Source organism: Fundulus heteroclitus, chromosome 2 (genome assembly GCF_011125445.2).
Source record: "Fundulus heteroclitus isolate FHET01 chromosome 2, MU-UCD_Fhet_4.1, whole genome shotgun sequence".
NCBI lineage: Eukaryota > Metazoa > Chordata > Actinopteri > Cyprinodontiformes > Fundulidae > Fundulus > Fundulus heteroclitus.
Window position 1 is genome coordinate 27,027,072 of NC_046362.1, and position 22,657 is coordinate 27,049,728.

At 38.8% G+C, this 22,657-nt stretch overlaps 1 protein-coding gene across 6 annotated transcripts in view; it reads right to left on the reverse strand.

Annotated features, from left to right (window-relative positions):
- The window catches only part of abcc8 (ATP-binding cassette, sub-family C (CFTR/MRP), member 8), a 115,457-nt gene extending 93,799 nt beyond the window's left edge, over positions 1 to 21,658 (reverse strand). For 5 of the 6 annotated variants that reach the window (XM_036151708.1, XM_036151735.1, XM_036151720.1 and 2 more), the window contains exons 1-4: positions 21,261 to 21,658; positions 15,410 to 15,572; positions 6,590 to 6,731; positions 3,009 to 3,130 (exon numbers count right to left, since the gene is read on the reverse strand). In XM_036151708.1, coding sequence (XP_036007601.1) covers positions 3,009 to 3,130; positions 6,590 to 6,731; positions 15,410 to 15,572; positions 21,261 to 21,281 — 448 coding nt within the window. In that variant the 5' untranslated portion in view covers positions 21,282 to 21,658. The remainder of the gene's footprint in view (positions 1 to 3,008; positions 3,131 to 6,589; positions 6,732 to 15,409; positions 15,573 to 21,260) is intronic. The other variant, XM_036151716.1, reaches the window with a different exon arrangement.
- Positions 21,659 to 22,657: the final 999 nt, after the last annotated feature.

A 22,657-nucleotide genomic window follows, 5' to 3' on the forward strand; every position in this document is an offset into this window, starting at 1 on the left:
TTTTTTTACATTATTTTATCTAACTCCCATCCTCCATTTCTATTTCTGGAGCAGCTTGTCTTCAATGCACACCTAGCAGCTTTCAAGGTCACCAACTGTCTTTGTTTTTTGTCTGTTTTTCCGTTTTATTTATTTCACCTATGGTCAGTCCAACTGGTTTACTCTAAATTCTGAGAGGCTCACAGTTGAAAACGGCAACAAAAAGAAGGGACTTTTCGACATACTCCGTTGGTAGGGAAAAAAGATCAGAGAACAGCATCCATCTCTACAGGAGACTCACAAACAGTGTTTACATGCTTTGTAATGAAGAATTCCTATGACATTACTTTATCAGCGTGAGGGTCAGTGCCACAGTCTCCATTTACAAGATTAATATCTGTCTGGCCGTGATATAAAGACCTAAAGGCAAAGGCGGATTGGTAACTTGATGGAAGTTAAACATCAAAGGCTGCATGCAGAACAGTTAATGGAGTGTAAGAACTGAGCAACTACATCAACAGAAGAGGAGCACCAACAGAGCTGTTGTTCCAGGAGCTAGCTAAATATGCTGAGGACCTAACTGTGATAATGTATTAATTTATCAGTTAAATCATTAACAGGCAGATCCCTGAGACCGCTATGTTTTAATAACAAAAAGTCGCAATGGTTAACGTGCAAACAAGGAAAATATGTCATCACTTTCACTAGACAGGATTATCATCTGCTCAGCAAACAATATTTCCCTTAGACACATTCCGACAGGTATTACCTTCATTCATTAAATAGCTCGTCTGAAGCTAATGAACCATTGAAGTGGAAATGGTTGCTCAAGGGCTCAACAAAAAAAGCACATTATACATTTTCGACATTTCAAGAATACCAATTCGAGCATCTGATATAATTGATAAATAAAAGACAAAGTGGATCTTCTATTGTTGCCACGATTTAAATTGTTGAAGCTGCTGGGCTTCCTTCTGTGGTTTTGTCATGTTGCTGTTTTCCTTTGGGCGGCAGGGTAAACCGTATAATTGAGCAAGGTAATGTTAGGTCCTTTGCAATCAATCCAAGTTCACATTTTGTTTTCCAGAACCGACAGCAAAAAATGATTATAAAATAAGGCATTATCAACAGCACAGTAAAATGAAAAATGCTTATAGCAAATTATTTTGTTGATCTAAAAACTTTTCCCTATCAATTGAAGTTTTTCACTGATTACAGTAATGCTTACAGACAGCGAGAGAAACACTGTTTGCTGCTGCAGCTTCCCAGCTTCTATGTCAAATGAACTGCTCTTCATGCCTTGTCTAGATTTTTGTGTCAGATATCCCCAGTTGTCCCTGGAGGATGGCACATCACAGCTGAAACAATAGTCAATACATTTTAAAAAGATTAAAGCAATATGTCCTTAGTCTAGCACTAAAGCATACTGCTGAGCAGAAAAACATCATGAGGAGAAGTGAGGCTGAACTGAGTTTATTGAAAATCGGCTCGCAGCAACAATTTTTGGGGGAATAAATATCCAATTAAAATTGTATCTATATAGCACCAATTCACGCATGTCATCTCAAGGCACTTTACAAAGTCAAAGTTAAAGTTGATGGGAAAGACTGCAGCATCCAGACTGCAATGAAGTATTTAACAGGGACTCGTTATCACCCGATGCTTGTTGCTAAATTATTCCAGTCAATTAAAAAAAAAGATTCAAAATTGGATCGTTAGGCAATTTGATCACAGCAGCATCACAAAGTCAAAACTCTTCCCATTTCTTTAGTTAAATAAGGCCAAATATAAAATGCCTGTGCATGGCTTTTCTAGGAGTTTTGTGTTGTTTTGAAATATGAGACATTTAGATATTGTTCATCTGCTCTAGATGTTTTCTAGCACTAACACTACTTTCGTCCTTCATAAGTCCTCTGTACCCAAGCACACGCTATGCTTTTCTGGCCAGGTACAAGCTGGACTGAAATTGATTTAAAGGTTTCTGACAAAGAACCTCAGAAATGACCTTAAGAAAGTCTGAAAAAACTATTGAACGAGATAAGTTTAACTTTAAAAGATCGCAAGAAAGTCTGCCTATTTTAGAAAGAAATAACAACAATTTGAAGATTTTGCAACCAGCTGCACAGTACTGAGTTTAATAACATATAGTTCCACAAAACCCTGCAGAGACTAATCGATATCATGGACATGTTAGAAGACAGTAACAAACTGGGCAGCTGGTGAGGTTTTTGTGGATGTCCTAGCAGACTGAATAAATTTAGAAGATAATCATAGAAAATCTTTAGTGCTGTGACAATAAATAGAAAAAGTATTGTCTCCTATTTTTAATATATCGTTAACGTAGTCAATTATAGCTCTCAGGTGGTCATTATGGAAAGACTGATGATTTAATCATTCCCTTAGACTCCTGCAGGACTCTTTATAAATAATGTTGCCACTAAGAAAAATCATTGCACAGTCAGTTTGTGGTGCTTTAATGCATAATGATTTGTGATCTTGTGCCTGATTTATGGCTAATGTCATAATGCTATAAACTATGATAAGGCAATTTAGCTCTGGCAAAGGTGGATACACTTTAAAACATCAAAAAACAATTTAACTTGACTTTGTCACTTACACAATTTATTTATTAGATAATGGAAGTTATGAAGGCAATGTGCAAAAGGGTCTCTCTCTCTCTCTCTATCTATCTCTCTCCCTCTCTTTCTGTATATATATATATATATATATATATATATATATATATATATATATATATATATATATATATATATATATATATATATATATATAGGCTATTCGCCGCAGTGTTTTCATCAGTAAGGAAAACCGCTTCCATTTGTCGTGATATGGACTAATCTTTTGAGTTTTTATGAAACCAAAGCACATTTTTATGCAACAAGATGTTCAAATGTTATGCATAAAACACAAAAAAGCTCCTGTAAAAAGTGAAAAGTGTTGTATCACTTTATTCGCTTATATTTGGAGAAGAAACCTCGCTAAGGAACAGGGATATAAAATGACCTTACCTAACAGTAGTTTCGGGAAGTTGGAGGTCTCGATGTTGTGATAGTAGACAATCGATGTGACGCCAGCCATGAAGGCCAGAGCAGCAGGCATATACAGGTGAAGATGAGGAGATTGGCTGAATCTAAATGAAAAGATTAAGACAGAAAAAGAAACAAGTTGGAGAACAGTTCAGACTGATAACGCCGTTGTTGACGGTATTGAGTGTTTCTGTGAGTCAGAGATGGTGAGAGGCATCGGTGGAGATGATTAAACTCCTCCGAATGCAGGTGACAATCGAATTGTAAACAGAAACACTTATATAAAGACTGACATGACCATCACTGCCTCCTCAGAACAACAGTAAGGTCTGCCTCAACAGCCAGCTGAAGAGGTGGAGCAGATGGAGAGCTCTTCTGACCAACTAAGGAACAATAGCTCTCCGTCCTCCAGTCTGGTGTGTAAACTGATGTGTAAGAAATCACGAAAAACACTCTGACTCACCGCAGTAGCTGACAACAGGGTGCAGAAACAACCATTTGAACTGATGCACATACATGCTGTTATTTTGGTTTCAGCAGCATCCAGTAAACTCACTGCAGCTCGCTGACTTGTTATTATTTGGCAGCAGTGAGAATTGGGACGCGCTCTCAAACGCTTGGCTCCAGCTGACCTCGTCTGCATGGTGCCAGTTGCTGGGGAAGCAGGTGGACGATTGACTTGGTGTCTGAAAACGCTATAACCAAGTTGAAATCCTCCTTATCTAAGCTAATTTTGAATCCAGTAACATGTCTTCTTGAGTTAACGTCCAAATTAACCTTTTTTCAGAGTAAAATATTCAGACCCTTCAATTTTTCTAAGTCAAATTCAAAGTATAAAGGCAAAGATTTAAAATTAATTTAATGGATGGACGGACGGACCGACGGATGGATGGATACAACTTTTAGGCAACTTCGGGACAGGGAACAAAATTTGGAAATGCAGATGTTTTGCCTTACTCTATTTTCTTTTCCCATATTCATTCAGACCTGAAAAATACTCCTCCAGATGTTTCTGAACTGTGCAGCACATCACTCCAAAAAAAGTAAAAAAAAAAAAAAAAAAAATGGACTTCAATTCCTGGGATAGGAAGCGAAACGTCAGAATAGAAGTCCAGTTTTTTTAACCCTTTTTTGGACTGATCATGACCTGGATTACTGAGAATCTTCACCAGCATAATGCACAGCATGTCTTAACAGGTATTAAAGAGGCCACAGAAACCACAGAGTTTCAGAGACAATGTCCAATCCTTGCACTTTATATCTATTTACAGTCAAGATGAATCAAAGTTTATTTCTTTACTGAATAAATTGTTGAACTAACTGCTAACCCATAGAAAATCTTATGACTTTTAACAACGGTAAATGATTAATGACGCATTGCAATACACTAATGTAAGCTTTACACCCATTGCAATTTAATAAAATAGCCTAGATACTTGAAAATTGTAATCTTAGTATTCTACAATCAAATCTCAATCATTTAAATGTGCTAACGTGTGACTTTGTCTTCTAGTTACAACATTAGAGGTTTATTTGCTTTATTTGTTTCTGTTTTTGAGGACCAAGCTTGTTCTGAAACATGAAGGTAGACCTATCCAACATACTTTCAGTGTGCTTAACATTCCAGGATTTGTCTTTGTTTATCTTAATATCTTCCATCTATATAAATTATAAAGAACGATATCTAGTCCACCAATTCATAGGACATAAACCACACTAATCTAATCTTTTATTAGGTTAGAAACTGTAGCAGGGAAAACGGACCTATACATAGGTCTGTTTTCCCTGCTACGGTTTCTAACTGCATACAAAAATAACTGTAAGCATGAAAAAGGTAGAAATCTTACTTACAAATAGCATTTATAATTGCCCTGTTCCTCAAATTGAAATAAAGGCATGGTCTCATATGCTTTATGGATTCTAAAGGTCTTCCTTCTATTTTTCTCCAGCTCTTCCCAAAAATGCCAGCCGTGATTCCCACTTCATGGCAGCTAATCCCAATTGACCATTGTAGAGCAAATCCGATAAGAGCATTGATAGAGATGATGTACGGTGGTCAGGGAAGTGCCAATTGCAGTTAATTGGATTCTGCCTCCATCGCAGATGGATAGCAGTGTTTGATTAGATAATAAAATCACTCAGAGGAACTACAGCCTCGTAGTAATCAAGAAGAATCCCGGATTAAATCAAATTATGGGGCTCAGAATAAAATGCAGTAAATATCAGTTTCCATATAAAGACAAAGAAGCCAAGACATTAAACCACTAAGGTGAATTTATTCAACCTTGGGTATAATTTCTCAGGAGCAGAGACTGATACTTTTATTTAAAATGTAAAACAACCTTTTGCCGTTGGTAGATGTTGTCATCTACCTCATTATTGTAATTATAGAACTGCTACATTAATACGTATAGGGAAATATCACACACATAATCCATAAAGGTGAGCAAATACAGTGGAAATAAAACGATATCAATATATGGTAGACATCCAACACTGTGAAAAAAATGATGCCATTAAGTATTTAGTTCTTACAAAAGCAATTATTATAGATAATGTGTGAGCTTTTATTTATTTATGGTCAGAAAATAAATTGATTTTAATCACAGATAAACACCAAATATGTATCTTGTTGAACTCATGAAACAAAACTGATCAATAACAATATACGTTTCAGCCAAGGGGAAATCTTGGGACATCCTCCCTTCTAATGAGTGGTGTTACCTCCTTTGGGTAAAAAAGCTTCATGGAGACACTTTTTGTAGCCATCTAGCAGTTTCAGTCTGAAAAAAGTCTCACTTCCAGCATTGAGATGTTTGAGGGTTTTCTTCAATGTACAGTCTGTCTTTGGAGAGTTAAATGGTGTGTTTTCAGTCACTGTCATGTTAAAGATTTCAGTTCTGCTTCAGCAACACACGCGGTCAGGTCCTGCTGAAGCAAAGCATCCCAAAACCATGAAACTTCCACCTCCAAAGTTCATAGCTGGTTATTTCCAAGTTGTTATGTTATGTTTGGTTGATGCCAAATTCGTATCTTCTGTTGTGTTATCCAAATAGTCCAGTTTTAAAGTAAGATCTCCAAAGAATGTTACTTCAGACACCCTGGTTGTCTATTTTCTACGGAAAACTTTAGTCAGGCCGTTGTGTTTTTCTTAGAAAACAAGAGTTTCTACCTTCCACATATCCTATGGGCATTAAACTTGTGTAGTCTTTTTTCTGCTTGCTCAAGCATGTACTTTCTGTCGTCCCATGGTGACATTGTTGGGTTTCTGCCTTTCTGGGGACTTATTTTAGTATCTTGTGGTCCACTTTAAGGGCTTTAAGAGTCTGTCAAGGCATTTCACTTTCATTTCAACAGTCACAAGCACACTAAACTAAATGTTTGAGGTATAGACAGGGTAAAGCTCCTTAATAAAAGTACCGCACGCCCCCTTTAAAGAAGGAATAAATGTGGGGGGTCCAGTTTTCCGTATTTATTTATATTACTCGATTTTTTTTTTTTTGTATTGTTAGATACTATTGAATATGTAGTTACGTTTTTCACAGTATTAGGGTTTGACATACCCGTCCGAGACGATGCCCTCTGCAATCTCACAGACGAGGATGAAGAGCAGGACGAAGGTGAGGAGCCAGCGCAGGTTGTGTCCAGGAAAATGAAGCCAAGTGCTGTGATGGATGTGCACCTTCGAACTCTGGCTGCCCCAACCTCAAATCAGGAAGAAAAAAAAACACATTTAAAAAAAAATATTAGAAAAAGATACATTTCTGAGAACTACTTCATCATAAATATCATAAAAACAGACCCTTATTTGCTTATTACAGAGTGGGCTTTTTTCATTACCTGTGTTTATACGAGTAGAACCACTTTTGCTTTGGATTAATAACTTTGTGAGTTCTGTCAAATTCATGCCTTGTGTTGATCAGAAGCGTCCTAATCATGAATTAAACAGTCTCCAAAGAAGGTGATAACAATGATAATACAAAAAAATAATAAACTACAAGCATGGCTGCCTGCCAGGGTTTAAGGAGCGTGTTTTATAGTCCCTTTGATTACATTGAGTGATCCTTGGCAGGGAATGAAAGTAGCTCTATGGCTGCCAGCCGTAGAATGGGTTGGTGTTTCAGCTCTTTTTTTTTTTTTTTATTACCTTCAGATGGACAGATGTTGGCCTCGACTCAGAACATAAAATAACCAAAGGTGAGTCATCAAAGTACCGTTTATTGGATAAATTTTACACTCTGCTGTCAACTCTCTACTTAGGAAGTTACATAAGAGACTCCAGTGCTTTTGGCAACTTTGCCAGTTTATTTCCCTCTGAAGTGTTGGCACACACTGATCTGCAGCACATCTTTTCCTCTTCAGCTCTTTTTCACACATGCAAATTCATTCACTCTGCTCAAGCACCGTTCACAGAAAAATATAATCAAATATTTTGAGAAATGGGCATAAATCATTCTGCCGCTTTTGCTGCATATATGTAAAACCTGAACTGGTTTACATCAGACAAAATGTTTAGATGTTAGTAAACTGCTAACTGCATGGATGTAGGTCAGCTAATAGCAGGTTAGGACTGTTAAAGGGTTTGGAGATGACTGACCTTGAATAGTCCTCCTCTCTGACTGGTTTTGTAATGTAAACAGTCTTTTAATGGTCTTTTGGGGAATACCTTTTCTCTGCTCCAGTCTTTATTTCAACAATAGCCTTTGTATAACTCTGTGAATTTGTGAGCACCAGCTGAGAAAGACACTGCATAGCTTCAGGGCACAATGGAGTCCATCAGGCAACAAGCAGCAGATAAACAAGACTGTGACTGTGAAAGGTTCTGTCAGGTGAGCAGAGAAGATTTCACACCCCCTGAGGTTTGTCTTTGGTGGTGAGTTAGTTGGTGAAAGCACATCAGCACACGATGGCTGAAGTGAGGGAGGAACCCCTGCAGGTTGACTATTGAGGATTTTACTTTCAAATGTGTGCTTTAAGCATTTATTGGTTTCAGACTTTTCTTTGTGGCTTGATTTTAATGTCGTAAGACAAGCGGAAAATGCTATCTATGTATGTTGCTCACATATGCTAATCATCTGTGTGATGGTTTAGTTTTTGAACCCTTCTGTCTTCAGAGTGGGATGATAAAAAACACACAAGTGCAATAGTTTTAATAAAAGCAAGAATGTAATATAAAATGGTTTATATGATGGGGATTTTCTCTAATCCATTCGGTGTCACGATCCCCTGGTGTTCGACTAGTTATTAGCTTTAGGTTCCTGGTGCTCGCACATCCTTCAGATTGTCACCCTTTAGAGTTGTTTATTAGTTTGTAGATTCTGTTCTTTCATTCTTGTTTGTTGTCATTTCGTATTCTGTGTATTATGGTTTTAGTAGGTTATTTCTTGTTTTTGTCAGATCTTGTTTTCCAGTCTATCTTCTGTCTTGAATTCAGTTAGTAGTGAGGTTTTTTTTTAGTCACAGAAACAATCCTGCTAGCTCCAAATGACACATTAGAGTATAAAAAAACAGAAAGTCCTACACATCTTACCAAGTTGATGTTCCAACAGAAAAACAACCCCAAATACACATGAAAACAGGTTTTAAAAGGTCTAACTTCAAGCTTCTGATATAATGTTGACCTCAACACTGATGGAAATGTTTAATATATTCTTAAATGTCAGGTATACACATCTGCTGGCCTCCTGTATGTTATGTTGTGTGCAGAGACAGTGCTATGTATAGATGAGAATAATTCCTTGATCAGATTGAAATGTCTTACAGAGAAGCCTGTTGGAAGCTGGAAAGGGGAATCAGAGAGGCCAAACAAAGGTACAAGCAGAACATAAAAGAACACTTTTCCACACACAAAAAAAAAACACCAAGAGCATGTGCCAGGGAATGAAATCTCTGGCCAGATACGAGGATGGTTCAAGCAACACCAGCACTAGAGACAGGACTGTAATGAACAGCAGATCAGAGAACCCGATATTCAAGCCAGACATGGATATGCGTTTTAAAAGTTTATTGCAAAAGTTGGATTGTATGACAAACAACACCAGGGCCCCGTTTCAGAAAGTTGGGTTGGGAGGATGGGTGCATACCCTGGATTTTCTGTTTCAGAAAGCTCAGAAGCCTTTAACTTGAGTCAAATTGTGACAACAGATTACTCCATGAAATAACCTTGCTTGGTATCGGGGCTTATTTGGGCAAATTGAGTTTTTCCTCCATTTCACCTGACATCTGCATAAGAACGTGTTGGGAAAGGTGTGTCCTTTTCTGGAGGAGTCTGGATGCTGGATCACAAATACGCCACAGGAATCTCCGTCCGGAGAGGCTGATCAAACCATGATTAAATGTCTACTCATTTCTGGATTCATATATTTTCAAGCATTAACGTTTTCCACCCCTGTCATTGATTTATCAATATTCTCAGCCTACACATCGCTCTTATAACACAAGGAGGGGACGCTCTCAGTTCTGAATAATTTCTGTTGCTCTGCGTTTTTATGCCTACTGTGGCTTTTTAATAAACTAGGTGATGCAGAAAATCTTCCAGAGGCAGCTGTATGTCGCCATGTCATTAATGTTACTGTTGCACTCAGTTATAATAGAGGTTAATGTTGTTCCATAGTCAGAGACCCACAAGATTAATAAAAGAACTACACAAAATGAAAACAATGATTTATTCTGTATCAGATTTTGAGACGTCCAGCTCTAATTTTCCATTCATATATTTTTTTCCATTCATATATTCCCCCCCAACACCATTAGGTTACGGCACATTTTTTCATTTATATAACGCCATCCTTTACTTTAACTTAAAATATAAATATAGCCTATACGATTAGTATAAAGGGAGGTTGAGAGAAATTATACAAGAAAATCCATGCCAACTCAATTTTAGAGGAGGATGGGTGAAGCCAAAAAAGATCATATCAGTTATTTTAATAGCTCACATCATCCCATCATTAATTGCAAATGTTGATTATAGCCAATTAACGCTTTAGTTGAGTACAGTTAAACATAAGAATAACTTAAAACTTAACCTTACCTGATTAAACAGTATTTTCATTCTTCATGATTTGTTGCCATGTCCTTTCAAAACTTTTTAGGTTGCAGCTAGACATGTGTTGAATGACTGTAGTGTGAGAATACAGCTTTAATTATCCGTCAAATAACTCTCATATTCATTCATTTGCTTTTTCAGCATTTCTCAGCCGCTAACTCTCTTTTCAGCAACAAACAACATTGTTTCTTTTTGTTAATTGTGGTTTAATATTCTACATATGGCTTAATTAAAGATTTATAATTCTACTCACAGGAAATGTGCACTTCGAGGCTTCTTCTTTCCTGCCATTACCGCGGTGAATTACGTTATCTGCACCCATTAATTAGGGCTTCTTTCATTTCTCGGGCTGGCGCTTAACTCAGGGTTTAAAAAACGCTGAGTTTAGTTACCTGATTGGTATCACCTGTTCTTAAAGCGAAAACAGTGAGTATGACAGCATGAGGTAGAACTACTCAGAGTAGCTGCTTTCAGGGTCGATCGGCCAGTCTGTCTGAAGCCGGGCTCAGGCAGCTGACTGGAGCGGCTGGCGGTAGGTAGAACTGGCTGGAAGTGGAAGAACTGAATGGAGGCAGGAGATGACTGAGACTGATAGTTGGCAGGAACAGTTCAGAGGAGCAAGGCAAAATTCTCAAGGTTTAGGAAATGACCAGAGTATGCAGCCGATTAGTTCCTAGCGAGTGAGCACTAAATCCACACAGGAACACACAAAGCAAGCAGTGCACACAAATGAAGCTAAAGCGGAAGTTCAATTGAAGAAACTCATCGCCTGCCTCCATTCAATCAGAGGCCGATCCGCCTCTGATGCGAGCCAATCAGCTACGAACCGCACCTCCATGAAGCCAATCAGCATCCCGCGCTCATCTTAAAAGCAACTTCAAATCCACGTCTCAGCCTGCTAACCAGCAAGCGCAAACAGCATCGCATCATGTCGGATTACGAATCAGATGTCCGATTCAACCCACCCCCAACCCCTTCTCCACCATCATAGCTGAGTTCATCTAGCTTCCATGACGTTCCTCCATCCTCAACCCATCAGAGTGTTTTCTCCCAGTCTTCAGCACTCCCTATCACCTTGTTATTGGTCCGGCAGAAGACCACCATGTTGGGCCCAGTTCTGCCAAGGTTTCTTCCCAAAGGGGAATTTTTCCTCTCCACAGTCGCTTCAAGCTTGCTCATTATGGACAGTTCATGCAAACCTGTGTTTATCAAGTTGGACATCTATCTTAAACAGATCATCATATGGACTAACAAACTTCTTCTATCTCCACTCCACCACCAGTTTCAGACCTGGGGTGAACATCCCTGTTCTCATACATCTACTTATGCATATTAAAGTATAATTCAGCATTAATGTTCCTGCCAAGGTCTGAGCGCCAAAGACTTAAATTATCATGTCAATAAAATCCTTCTAATTGCCATTTCTTTCTCTGTGAGTTTTTCAGATTGAAGTGTTAGTATGACTCACTAATGAGGGCAGGGCAACACAGGAAAACGGGATTGGCAGGCTGAGCACACAAACACTGGAGAACCAACATGCCGGCAGTGAGATGACACGATCTGGCAGGGAATAGCTGTGGGAGGCAGGTATAAATAGGTGGAGTACCAGGTGAAAAGACTTGATGCTAATTGGCAGCAGCAGGTGAAGCAGATTAGGGTGAGATGAGTGGTGACTGAGGAGAGTGGAGCATGGAATGGAGAGAAAACAGCTAACTGGCCCAAAAAAACACAAACAAAAGAACTAAATCATGACACACACACTTATTCTCTTGCTTCGACTGAGGACACAGAGCGATTCACACTCAACCAATGGAGACAAGATGAGGAGAAGCCTTACAGCTGACCCAAAACCAGGTTAGACCCTACACTGCAGAAAATGAATGCAAGGAAAGCTGCTGGTTCTGATGGTATGTGCAGAGGCAAACTGCATACGCCATCTCAGAAACTGCTCATCCTAGCTAACAACCATATTTAGCACCATTTTTAACCTATCGCTACTTCACTATGTTGTTCCCACAAGCCTGAAATCGGCTACAATACTCAAATCATCACCAAATGTAAGACTCATCCTCCCACACATTACAACTGTTCTTCCTGCTGGCCATGACCAACATGAAGAGGTCAACAGAGGTTTCGGTAATAAGAGCTCTCCACAGCCCTCAACCACCTGGAGATGGACAACACATCTGTCAGAATGCTTTTTGTGGACTGTTTCACTTTTAACACTGTTAGTGCATATAAACTGGTTAATAAACCGAGTGACCTATGCCTGGGCAGATCACTGTGCAGCTGGAGTTTGGATTTCCTTAGAAAAAGTCTACAGACCGTCCAGATGGGCAAGAACCCATCATCAACTCTTTTCCTGAACACAGGGACTCCCCAGGGGTGTGTCCTCAGCCCCATTCTCTATTCAGCTTCACTCATGACTGCTTCCTTATTCAATCCACCAACCAAACAATCATGTTTGAGTTAGCATACAAAGAGGTGCCCGGAACAATAACCTGGACCTCAAAATCATCTCAAAGATGAAAGAAGCCTTATGGACTTCATAAACTACATGCACTCCACACACACTTTCGTCTCGATACATGGGAAGTTGTTGAGAGTGTTGATCACAACAACTTTCTGGGTGTTCACCTCTTTGCTGACCTTACCTGCAGCACACACACACGTCTCACACCAGGTGGGGAAAGCTCAAAAAAGACTTTATTTCCTCAAGAAGTTAAAATGCGTTCACCTCCGTCAACAGCTGCTCACAAACTTCTTCGGGTCATTTTAGAGAGAGCCTCCTGGTGTATTTTTGCACTATGCGGTTTTCCACAGCTGCTCTCGGGAGAACAGGAAGTCCCTGCAGCAAGTGGTGAGGTCAGAGAAACGAGTTATTGGATAACAGCTTCCCTCTCTGGTGGCCATTTACACCTTCAGATTCCAAACGAAAGCCAGCACCACTGCAACAGACCCCACGACCCCTTTTTACTCTCTTCCATCTAGTAAAGGTTCAGGACTCTAAAAACCAAATCCAACAGTCTCAAACACTGTTTTTATCCTAGAGCTGCCAAAGCAATCACCCCTATTACTTGAAGACCCCTTATGGGCAGAATGTAGTAAAATATTCTAATCACTGCTAAACTTTATTTTGTGTTTTACTTATTGTAATATTTTTTGTATATCTATATTGCATAGTTTTTCATTGTATGAAATAACGACAATAAATTATATTAATCTAATCCATTCATTAGGCCATCACGTTGTTGATAGCTACCACAACCATGTAGTTTCTTTCCAATTTACTAAGAGATAGTTTACTTAATATTATTGGGAAGTGTATATATATATATATATATATATATATATATATATATATATATATATATATATATATATATATATATATATATATGTGTGTGTGGTTTTTTTTTTTTAGACTGTATGTATATTTTTCAAAAGGCTTGGTTTGGAGAACGTCATCAGTTGTGTGTTCTGAAAAATAATCATTCAAATAAATCAATAAGATCCTCAAGTAAATATGACTTTCATGCCAATGATGAATGAATATAATAATTTCTGAGCAAAACCATAAACAGCTTGGCCTTTGGCCATATATGAGTTTTTTTTAGCAGGTCCAGTAAAACCAGGGATTGACCTGTGAGATAAAACGGCATTAATGATTTTAGACACCTTGATCCCATTGGGAAACAAAATAACCTCTAAAATAGGAATTGCCAGTGATAAGGCTTGAGCACATGTGTCCATAGCAGCAATGTGTGCGGAGAGCCTTGTTACACTTCAATGGTGACACTAATAGAAAGGCCAGCAGCCAGAAAGATGAGCCGAAAATGTGTAACCTAATGCTCATACCATCGGGAGGATCACATTGGCTTACAGGATGCAGCTCTGTAAAGTTAGTTTGTTCAAGGATGTCATGGTAGATTCTCAGTCATAGAGGTCAAGCTTCAGTGAGACAATTGAACTTGTTTTCGTGAGTCTTGGCAAACGTTTTATCTCTAAGAGGTCTCAAATTCATATTACTGATGCAGAGTGAAAGGCTTTCAAGGACATTTGGACTTAGAGAGCAAACGAAGATACTCCTGTCTGTCCTGTGTTAATGTTTTAAGCCCAAAACCTCCACACTTATTTGATCTAAATAAGTTTACAACCCTCTAGCAGATGTATTTAAGCTCTTTGAAGGTTTTCACATTATAAAAAATATTCTGAAACTGCAATTTGTTTGTTTTGAGGTTTTTTTTTTGTGTGTGTGTGTGTGGGGGGGGGGGGGGGGGTATCATGCCAAAACCAGCACAAAATATGTCATAACTTTGAAAAGAAAGAAAACAAATCATGATTTTTCAAGTTTTAAATGAAAAGTGTGCCGTGCATTTGTTTTTAGCACCCTTTGCTATAAAGTCTCTTAATTATGTCCAGCCTAACCTCATACTTTCAGAAGCCACTTATTTGGTTATAATTGTCCACTTATGAGTTTGATTTCACTATCGATACTGTTGTGAAGGTTTCCTATGTTTTTTAGAGATAATTTGTAAATAAACAGCTTCACCCTGACTACACCATCCTCAACATGAAATATGGTGGGCAGCATCATGCTGTGAGGGCATTTTTCTTTTAGCACAGACAGGGAAGCTGCTCAGTGCCAAAAAGAAGATGTAAGAAGCTAAATACAGGAGAATGCTGTAACAAACCCCTTTAGAGAGTACAAAATACTTGAGAAAAAGCCAGCATGGGACGTTTTAGATGAAAGCATATTCATAGGGTTAGACCGCCCGGGTCAAAGTTAAGACCAAAATCCAATAGAGAATCTATATGGCAAGTCTTACTTAAGAATGCATGTGTAAGAACCGTCTGCATCAAATCTGACTGAGCATGAGTTATTTTGCAAAGAACAATATGCATGCATATTAGTGCCAAAATGAATAAAGCTGCTAAATACATAGCTTAAAAGACTTGCATGTATAATCATAGAACATTACAGACCTTTAGCTGTAAGACATTTTTAATAATCTACATTCAAGTTAGTGGTTTCCTTCTACTATAGAATTACATATTTTATCCTTCTTTGTTTGCTTTGATAGACAATGAAAGAACCTTGTTATTAAAAAAACTGTTTAAAGTCTATAGACTCAGTAAGACAAACAAAAGAGGAGTAGAATTAACAGGGAGAGTTACACAAACTGTAAGAGAGAACAATAGCAAGGGCACACAAAGAACAAGTTGGAGTCCATCGATCTGCTTGTGCTACCATCCTGTGTGCATGCTGTGTGATATGTGTGCAGGTCAGTGTAGGGTGAGGAGGCTGAGGATCTCACATCCCTGCTAAACTCACCAATGAAGAGGATGGGAAAGGTGATGAAGAGGAGAAAAACATGTGGGACCACGTTGAGCGCGTCCAGGAAGCAGCCGTTGTTGAGAACGCCCCTGTCCACATTGTACGCCGATGAGTTATTCTCGCTTCCACAGAAAGCCAAGGACATGGTGGATCCGGGACTCTGTCGGGTATAAGGACGAGGAAAAGGTGTTGGAAGAGGAGGAGGGGAGGAGGGGAAGACCAGAGACAGAGGAGAGACAGAGAGAATTTAAAGATGCTGTGCTCAGAGCATGTTGTCTTTTCAAAGGCAACACTGCATCTTCTTAGATTCCGCAAATTCCCAGCGTGACCTCCTTTCTTTCTGATTCAGCTCCAGAATATCAGCTCCAGTGGAAAACAGCAGACAGAGTCAGAGTCCAGTGCAGCAGTAGATGATCCCTCTCCTCTCTGACTGTCTAAGCAGCTTTTCCCATGTTGGTGAGAAACATCCGCGTCCCGTCCGCCTGCAGACTGCTGACATCCTCTAAGTCTGAAGCTTTGCTTGTGCACAGCTCTGCACAGCCCCGGTAGGATGCATTAAGACACCCTCACGCCGCTCATGCACACAAACAGGCACAGATGCAGAGCAGCGCCGGCATTCTGCAGAACACCAGCTATTCCTGTCTCTTTAGAGTTCAAAGTCAACCTTGGATGACGAGAGGAAAGGGGGCAGAGAGTGCAGGCGTGCTGCTGCTGTGAGTATGAATCGCTAAATGCAGGGGAAGATGGCAGGAGAGAACAGTGAGTGATAAAGAGGGAGGAAAGGAAAAGAGACGGGGGGTTTCAGCTGCTGGATGAACAGTGCAAACGTCATATCAGAGGTACGTGAGAGGCATGAGCAACTGCAACGTAACGAGCGCATTTTCAGGGGCTTGCATTATCCTACCCCTCATTCCTTCATTTGACGCTACAACAGGAAACAACGGGCTGTGTGCAGTAAGTTAAATATCAATCAATTTGAGGAATTAGTTGCATTGTGCATCCGATGTCCAGTCGGGGAGAGATTCCCGACATAGTGGCGTCTGATTTATGGTGGGATAAGCAGAGACCACATGGAGACAGACCTCTGATAATCCATCTGTGAGCAGGTAAATGTCACAGTACTTTCTTAACAGCAAAAATAATTCATGTAAAATGTTTTCCGTGTTGACCCTCACCTGATTATCGCAGGCAGATAAGCCTGATGAACAGTTTACATGAGCGAAAAACAAAGCTGCAAATATTCTCGCAAGCTTGGTTGCAGCTGTGATGCAGTTAAATCCAAGCCAAAGTATGACAAATATATTTTGTTGTCAAAGATTTGTCATATAAAGGCACTTCTGTACCATAAACAGACAAGCCAGTCTGTTTTCATGTAATAAGTGAAAAATCCAGATGTCTGTGGGAGGGAGTAAATGCATTCTCCATTAGCTACTGTTCAGAGAATCACTTGTATGTCTGCTGTTACATAACACAACGATGAGTCAAATACCTGCAGGAGTTTTCCTTATACTGATGGACAAACACCAATTAGTACATAGTTGTGAAGTGAAGAAAAAATCTTTCTAAGTGAAAATCTTAAAAATGAGTCAAGCATTTGTATTCAGCTCTCATTGTAGAGCAATCGAGTTCATGCGTGGCCAGGTCGGATGGAGAACTTCTGTTTGAAGTCTTGCCAGGAATTCTCAGTTGGTCTCTGGATTGTGTTAAGCACCAACCAACACATCAGATTTGACCAGCTTCACTGCTCCCGCAGAAGAAAAGCATCTCTAATGCATGATGTTGCGACCACCTCATTGCACCATAGGAATGTATTTTTCAGAGTGATGTGCAGTGTTGGTTGTAAAGCATTTTTCAGGCAAAAAAAAAAAAAATCTATTTTAATCTCATCTGAACAAAGCACCTTCTCCTTCATGTTGGCCATGTCCCCCTACATGGTTTTTTAGTGAAATTTCAAAGAGGACTTCATATGTGTTTTTTTCTCAATACATCTCTTCTTGCCACTCTTCCTAGAAAAAAAAACTGTGAAGTGCAAAATCACAACTAGGTGTCCTTTTGACAGGTTCTCCTGTAAGAGCCGTGGCTCTCTGCTTATTGGTTTGTAACCAAACCCTGTTTGAAACTTCTCCACAATGTTCTCTCTGAACTGTCAACTAAGTTTCTTGGTCTTCTGTTTCTTCACTAATGCACTACAATAAACCTCTAACATCACAGCAGAACAGCACAGCTGTATTCATAGTGACATGTAACATCACAGGTGAAGTTGATTTATGGATCAGGTGATTACTGAAGATAATTGGTTGCACTGGATCTTATTTAGGGATGTCAGAGTGAAGTGGGGTGAATGCAAATGCAGGACTCACTTCAATTATGTGTAAAAAACAACCATAATTGTTGGTCTTTCATGACTCTTGAAGCTCATTTTAGCAGATTTTTAAACAAATAATCAAGAAAGTCAATCAGAGAAATAAACATTTTAGCACAAGTAATTACATGACTCCAACACTTCTAACAATTTAAGGATATTGGAGAGAAAACGTTTAGTTTAAATGTTGGTCTGGGGTGAAGAGCTGCCAATTGACACCAGGCACCATGGTAAAAGGGGGGGAACTCCACTGGGTCTTTCATTTTAACACACAGGAAGAGAAGTTCGCATTGACTGCAGCCCGGTGCTCTCACATCCTATACACAATTGATTTCCTTTAACAGAACATAGTAGCACCTGAAAGAAAGTGTGGAGTAAAATAACGAAACAAAAAAACAACAAGCCTTGTAAAAAACATTTTGACCAAAAGGGCTCACTTTTGTTTTAGCATGAAAGTTCAGTGTATTGCGTAAATTCCCATGCTTCCAACAGTAATGTTTCATATTTTTATTAATAATGAACACACAGTGGTGTGAAAAGGTTTTATATCATCTACTAATTTGTGTACTTTTTGCTTGCAAAGAACCAGACTATCTAGAAATTATTTAAACCATCCTTAGGTAACACAGTGATGAGCCAAATACCTGCAGGAGTTTTCCTTATTGCTGGACAGTTGTGAAGTTATAGGAAACATCTTTCTAAATAAAAATCTAAAAAGTGAGCCAAGCATTTGAATTCTGCTCTACATGTAGCATTATATTTTCTTAAGTACAGATGCTATTTTTTTTTATTTTATTTAATTTTATTTTTATTTTTTTGGGGGGGTGGGGGGGTCTCTAATAACTTTACACATCCATGCTTTTTCTTTATTCATTTATTTATTTTTTGCAAGTTTATGTGTGGTGAGGTCAGACGAAGAACTTCTGTTTTAAATCTTGCCAGGAATTCTTGTTTGGAGTCGGGACGGAGTTCAGCTCCAATCAATTTCACATCAAATTTGACCAGCTTCCCTTCTCCTGCAGAAGAAAAGCATCTCTACTGAATGTTGTTGCGACCGCCACATTACACCATCAGAACGATGTTTTCAGAGTGATGTGCAGTGTTGCTTTTAAAGCATTTTCCAGGCAAAAAACAAAATCAGTTCTAATCTCATTTTAACAAAGCACCTTCTCCTGCATATTTGCATGTCTTGCATGGCTTTTAGCAAATGTCAAACAGAACTTCCTATGGTTTTCTTTCAACAATACGTGTCTTCTTGCCACACTCTTCTTAAAAAAAAAAACACAACGATATATGGATCAGGTGATTTCTGACGATAATTGTTTGTACTGGATTTTATTTAGGGGAGTCAGAATGAAGTGGGGTGAATGTAAATGCATGACTCACTTTTCCAATTATGCTTAAAAGGCTGACCATAATTGTTGTTTTTTTACATAAAATCATAATAAAATACACTGAAGTTTAATTGTAATGAGGGAGGCAAGATATGAAAAATAGATTTTCAACTGGCTTGAATACCTTTGCAAAGCCCTGTATAGGACAAAAAGGTTGGAAAAAACAGTCTTGTTAATTTTCCCTCTTAGATTTTCTGTATGAATTTCATGACTCTTGATGCCCATTTTAGCAGATTTTTAAAACAAATAATCAAGAAATACACGTTTTAAGCACAATAAAGTACTCCACAAATTCAAATAATTCAAGAATGTTACAGAGAAAACATTTATTTTAAATGTTGGTCTAAGGTGAAGAGCTACACATTGACACCAGGCACACAAAAAAACCCACTGGGTCTTTCATTTTAACACACAAAAAGAGAAGTTCACATTGACTGGAGCCTTGTGCCCTTACATCCTTTACACATGATTGATTTCCTTTAACAGATCATAGTAACACCTGAAAGAAAGTGTGAGGGGAAAAAACACCCTACAAGAATGGTGCAGATTGTGCAACACGTGCTTAAATTAGAAATGTGGAGAAAAATAGAACTGTCAGGGATTCCAGTCATGACATTACAATATAATGTGTCTTTGTGAGAGGCTGGAAGCAATTGACTATATCCCATAAGATCAAATCAAAAATGTTCCCAACACTGGATTATTCCCTGAGGTCTGGCAGATGTTTAATAACTGAATGATCTATAGATCAAAATTAGGGGGCTAAATGTGTAAAACCTGCCTGAAAAAGAGTTTAAAAACACATCGAAAACCCAAAGGAGCCTTCAAAAAATAGTAATTGATGTTTATAAGACGATTTAACATGTTGAAAGAAAAATATAAAAAAAATAATAATGATTTTCAAAAAAAATATTAATATTGTTTATGCCCTGGTAGTGTTGTAATTTTGCAGTTATTTTATAATAATCCTTATATTATATCCATGTTGCGTGTTCTAATTCAAATATGCAGATTTAATATGTGTTTATTTATATAATGCAGAAAAGTAAAACACATGGAAATTATTTTCTTTCTTTATATTCTTTCCATTAGCATGAAAGAAAACACATTAAATAACTAAACAATCTCAAAATTAATTCTGTTTAACTTGCTGGAGTTAGTCAGTTTTTGACCCGATAAAATAAACCCTGAAAAAATTAAATTTTCACATATTAATTTGCCTGAAAGCATAAAAACGGTCAGTATCTGCAACTTCTCCACCCTTCTGTGGTTGTATTAAAGCTCATCCCAATGACCTTGGGCGAGTTAAAGCATCAGTGGGAGTGCAGAAATGAACAATGAGAGTGAGAAGAGAAGCGGCAGTGCTTCAAAGAAGCATCAAGAGAAGGAGGAGCAACAGTTTTTATGTTACAGGCTCGGATTATTCCACGGGGCTTGAAGTAGGAGGTCCTAAAATCCACAAATATCAGAACAGTGCCGGCAAAAGACAAGGCTTTAGTCATGTGGTCTTCAAACTTGATTGATAATGATTAGTATGCGAGCAGGAGAGAGCCTTTGGGTGCTTGTGGGGTTATAAAACGTAAAACGGGGTGAGGGGTAAACAGTAAATAATTTTTTTTTAATTTCCTATATTTTGGGACGCATGTGTATCTACGCTGCTGAGGGGAAGAGGGAGGCGGGATTGCGTGTATCAATATGCTCTCCGTCCGCTGTGGCAGTAAAAAAAAAGAAAAAGAAAAAAAACAATCAACAAAAAATAATAATAGGAATAAATAAGGCTGCACACTCTTCCCCTAATTTATCCCCAGACCGGAACACCGGTAATCCCATTTCTGTCTCTCTGTATAAAATATGAGCCGAGATGACTTGTAACGTCATTGAACAGGACTGGAGCTGTTTAAACGTATGTGGGTGACCCAGATAAATGAGATGAATTGTGTCCCGCGTGAATATTTCTCCACGTGCTTTTATAACAACAGCACCAGATAATCCATTTGCTGTAGATATTTGATGAACAGAGCCGATTAAACTCTTCTGTTTAAACAAAGGAAGTGTGTCTGTGAGTGAGTGCCCAGGTGATACCAGCACTTACCGGTTTGTATCGGGAGATCATTGTTGCAGCCCCTGACTTCAGCAACAGTCTTGAACGGTGTCACGTCCGTCGGTGAGACAAGAAAATAGCAAAATATCCCAAACAGCAGTCGGTCATGTGTTCAGAGCGCCGTCGAGCTCCTCGCTGTCCTGTCTGCTTCTGAGCGCCCGACTGCGGGCGGCGGCTTGCGTGTGGAAGATCGGAGCTGTCCGCGGTGCTGAACCCGGGGCTCGTGTAGGGGAAGGAGGGGAATGAGGAGGAGGAAGCGGAGGAGGAGGAGGTACAAGGCCACCTCTGGTGCAAGGCCACCTCTGGAATCTATCATGAACAATGGACGGAGGTCACAAAGCCAAGCTCCAAAACATGCCGCCACAACGAACCGAGAGAGGAGGACTGTAAAACGCGGTTATATAAGACTGAGGGGAGCAAAAAAAAAAAAAAAAAGAGCATACATGTACTATTACATGCTGCACCCACTCTCCCCCTTTTGTTCCTTTTACCCCTTTGACAAGTTTCATTCACCACAAAAACTCTAATCTTGCATGCTATCTTGAATAATACCAAGTTAGACCAAAAATACAAATATCTGAAAAATTACCTGTCACTATTAAAAAGGGACCAATGTTGCCCCCTGTAGACAAATAAATGCTAAAATAGTTTATGTAGTTGAAATAAATCAATACGGGCATCGCAAAAAAAGACAAAACAAAAAATAAAAAAATAAAAAAATGCACGGAATATTGCACGGAAAATTTCTCAAATAACTTATAGTTAAGTACCAAAACAGAAAAAAACAAGTGCAGACATAAATGTTTAAAGAAACCTTGTAGTGGTAGCTTGACCCATATTCTAAAATCAATCAGGCAAACGTGGAACAATCTGGGAAATATTCTTACTGTTACATCTGCTTGAAACTAACATGGTATTTCAGTAACATCTTACTGACAGTATCCTGATCCATCTCAGTAATATAGGAAAAAAAGTTGAGTAAGCGTACTTTTTTTGAGGTGAACAAATATACCAGGGGTATAGTGATGGTCTAACATTGTTTTCAGGAGCTGAATAAATTGCCATAGTTTAAGGATACTGCTCTCAAAAAATCCTGCAGTCAGAATGCATGACCAATATTGTGTGACCCAGCTCAAGCACACTTGCCGTGTGCAGCTGGACGTGTCTGAATTACACCAGTAAGTCCAACTCTGAGAGGCTAAACAAAAAATTTGATGGTGCTCAGTCAATGTCCTGACTTAATTCCAATTAAGATGCTGTGGCATTAACTTGATCAACATTGCGTAAAAACCTTTCATTTTAGCTGAATAAAAAAATGTACAGTCCCCACACAATGTGAGACTTATTGCCACTTGTTGCAAACAGACAATGACTTTTTGTCATAATCC